General features: G+C 38.4%; 1 protein-coding gene across 1 annotated transcript; it reads right to left on the bottom strand.

The window, feature by feature from the left end:
• Positions 1–228: 228 nt before the first annotated feature.
• Positions 229–1,173, bottom strand: LOC128564486 (olfactory receptor 52P1-like). Its single transcript, XM_053559950.1, has one exon. The coding sequence runs from the start codon at positions 1,171–1,173 to the stop codon at positions 229–231; it is 945 nt and encodes a 314-aa protein (XP_053415925.1).
• Positions 1,174–3,387: the final 2,214 nt, after the last annotated feature.

The following is a 3,387-nucleotide window of genomic DNA, read 5'->3' as shown; positions in this document are numbered from 1 at the left end:
TACTGCTTTATGAGGCGAAGTTTCAAGAACAAATCAGCTAAGTCAGATACCCTATAAGCAAGTTTCCTAAGGAGAACAGCACCTAAGCAAAGCTAATTAATACATTAATATCACAAATAAAAGTTGCGGGAATATAGGCTACTACAAAAAGACTAATAGATATTTATTAATTTGTTTGTTTGATTTTGTCTACACAGTCATGGTAACTTGCTTAGAGGAAGTGTGGTTTCAAAATTTATGAGAAGTCAAAACTTGGAGGAACCGTTCTCGGATTCTCTTGGTTCTTATACCATAGATCATTGGGTTCATCATAGGTGGAACAAGGACATATATGTTAGCCACCAAGATATGAATATGCGGAGCCACATTGTGTCCAAACCTATGAGTAAGGAAGGAGAAGAAAGCGGGAGTATAGGCCACTAAGATCACACACACGTGGGATCCACAGGTGCCCAGCGTCTTGAGCCGAGCAGACTTGGAGGGAAGGCGGAAGACGGTGTAAAGGATGACAACATAGGAGCATATGATTAGCATGAAATCTAAACCCCCAGTGAGGAAGGCAGCAGTTAGACTGTATATTCTGGAGATCCTGGTCTTCGCACAAGCGAGCTTGATCAGAGCCATAAATTCACAGTAAGTGTGAGGGATGACATTAGTTTTGCAGTAGGGAAGCCACCGGAGCATGAATGGCTGAGGACTGAAAAGCAAAGCCCCACGGAAAACAACGGCCAGCCCCAAGTTCTTGATGATTCTGTGTGTCAGGACGTTGGAATGTCTGAGAGGATTGCAGATGGCCACGTAGCGGTCAAAGGCCATGGCCAGGATGAACCCTGAGGCCATGCTGCAGAACGAGTGAATGAGAAATACTTGTACAAGGCAGGCTTCAAAATAGATCTCCCTGTCCTGGAACCAAAAAATGCTGAGGATTTTCGGCATAGCTGTGGTAGAGAGGATCAGGTCAGCCATGGAGAGCATGCAGAAGAAGAAGTACATGGGCTCATGGAGGTTAGGATCCGTTCTGATGATAAACAGAATGGAGAAATTTCCCAGGAGAGCACTTAGGTAAACCAGGCAGAAGGGCATTGATATCCAGACGTGGAAGGCTTCCATTCCCGGAATGCCAAGGAGAAGAAAGATGCTGGGATGGAAATTGGTACTATTTGACAATAACATGATGGAAGCAGTGTTCAGCTGTGGACCGGTGTATACTTTTTCATATTCTCCATTCATATACAGATGTCTGTGTTAATTAATTTCTATGAAATACTGATGATAATTTTTACCCCAAGGATAAATGGTAAATAGGGCTTAATCTTTAACTTTAGATATCAATATTTTACAGAGAAAAATATGGTGCAGACCATTAACTAAATTCCTATGTGATTTTTGGTAAAATCTATATGAACAAGCAGTTTACATGAGTCAAGAGATAAAGAAATTTAATACCACTCGTATTAGTCAAAGGGTTGTAGACAAGATGCTTATTCTTTGTTCTGAAGCATTCAAGACCTTTAAAATAAAGAGAAAATTATAAATTGGCAAAAATCTCACAATGGGAAGACATCAGTGGCTCTACCACATTAATGTACACAGCTATGATTTAAAAAAATAAATAAATAAAAAATAATAATAATAATTGGTTTTAAATTACCTCACCCACTTATCATTTTGTGTGTGCAATGAGAACACTTAAAATCTGTTCTCTTAGCAATGTTAAGAATGTAGTACATTGTTATTAGCTACAGTCACTGTGCTATACAATCGCACTCTTGAACTCATTTTGTATCTTTTGACCAACATACACATCATCAGCCGCTGGTAACCAGCACCCTGCTCTCTATTTCCATGAGTTCAACTATGGAACTTACAGATTCACCTTAAAATGGTATCTTGTGGTATTTGTCTTTCTTTTCTTTATAACTGCCTCCTTCTGTTATAAAACACATCGACAAGGCCATGATAATAATTTTCCATACCTTTGTCACTTAAAAAAGATTCTTTTATTTATATAAATGTATATACACATGCATATATATATGTTTTATATATAAATGTGTGTGTATGTGTGTGTATATATATTTTAGCATGTTGAAAAATGTGAAAATTTACAACTAATACATTACCAGAGAATTGAAGTTGCATATCAAGGGAGATAAAATGAAATTCACCTTCTTAATAATAACTTTTGTTTGACATGGCTCCCAGGACTACAAAAAGAGGAACAGCAATGGCCAGGAATCCAGGCAACAGGAGCCAGCCCCAAAGGCCACCATTCAGGCTGCAAAAGTCTGACGACAAGGAGCTGACTTTCCACCACAATAAGTTCACCTCATTGCAGCTGCAGGAGCTGGAGAGCCTTTTGCAGTGCACTCAGTACCCCAACGGGTCTGTGAGAAAGGATCTTGCGAGACACTTTGGAGTGACTGACTGACTATAGAGTGCAGGTTTGGTTTAAGAATAGAAGAGCAAGGTGAAAAAGACGCCAGAGGGCATTAAGTTTCAGAAAAATGCCCCCCTTGGCCCTGGGCCACCCTGTCATGATGGTTCCAGGTGGCCTGCCTCCTGTCATGCTTACCCAGGATCAGGATGGGAGATGGGTACTTCTGCAGCCAACGCCACTGGGGCTGCCCATGCTGCTCCCACCACACCCTCATCTGTTCATGCCTCCTCTGCCCATGCTGTCTCTGCCTTTGCCTCCCTTTAGACCTCCATGTGGCATGGTCTTCTTCTTTATCATCAACAGTCCTTCGGGAGCCCCTTTTTCCTAAGAAATTATCTCTGCAAAAGTTTTTCCTAAGTATTTTTGTGCCAGATTCAAATTTTGCATACCCAACTATTAAGACCAGTTCATTTGTTTCATGTTTCTCAAAAGTGTTCAATAAAATTACAATGTCATTAACCCATTTGAGGTGTGTTTTTTTTAATTTTTAATAAAGACACGAATGTTAAGAAAAAGAAAAGAAAAATTGTTTTATAAGAAATAATCATTTTCCTTATAATAAAGTAATGTTTTTATAGTTCTCACAATATTAACATGTTTTATCATAATTTTCGTTCTCTTCACACCACTTTCTAACATTCTTTCTGATTTCTCTGATTCATTGACTATTAAAATTGTTCAACATTCAGGAAAATTTCAAAGGAAATTGCTGTTGCATTAGAATCATCATAGAACAGAATTTTTCGTGTATCATCCTAATTTAGAATCAATTTGCATGTAACTATCTGTGAAATGTATTAATGTATTAATGACATTTACACTGAGGGGAACCAAAGATTGCATTTTAAATTCTACTTGAGTGTCTGTTTTGCTACAATTAGGATATTTTGATAAATAATTTGAGTGACACTCATAGATTCATTTTCCTAAGGAATGAGTGATATAAA

Source organism: Nycticebus coucang, chromosome 14 (assembly GCF_027406575.1).
Source record: "Nycticebus coucang isolate mNycCou1 chromosome 14, mNycCou1.pri, whole genome shotgun sequence".
NCBI classification, from domain to species: domain Eukaryota; kingdom Metazoa; phylum Chordata; class Mammalia; order Primates; family Lorisidae; genus Nycticebus; species Nycticebus coucang.
This window is presented reverse-complemented; position numbering and strand designations above follow the sequence as displayed.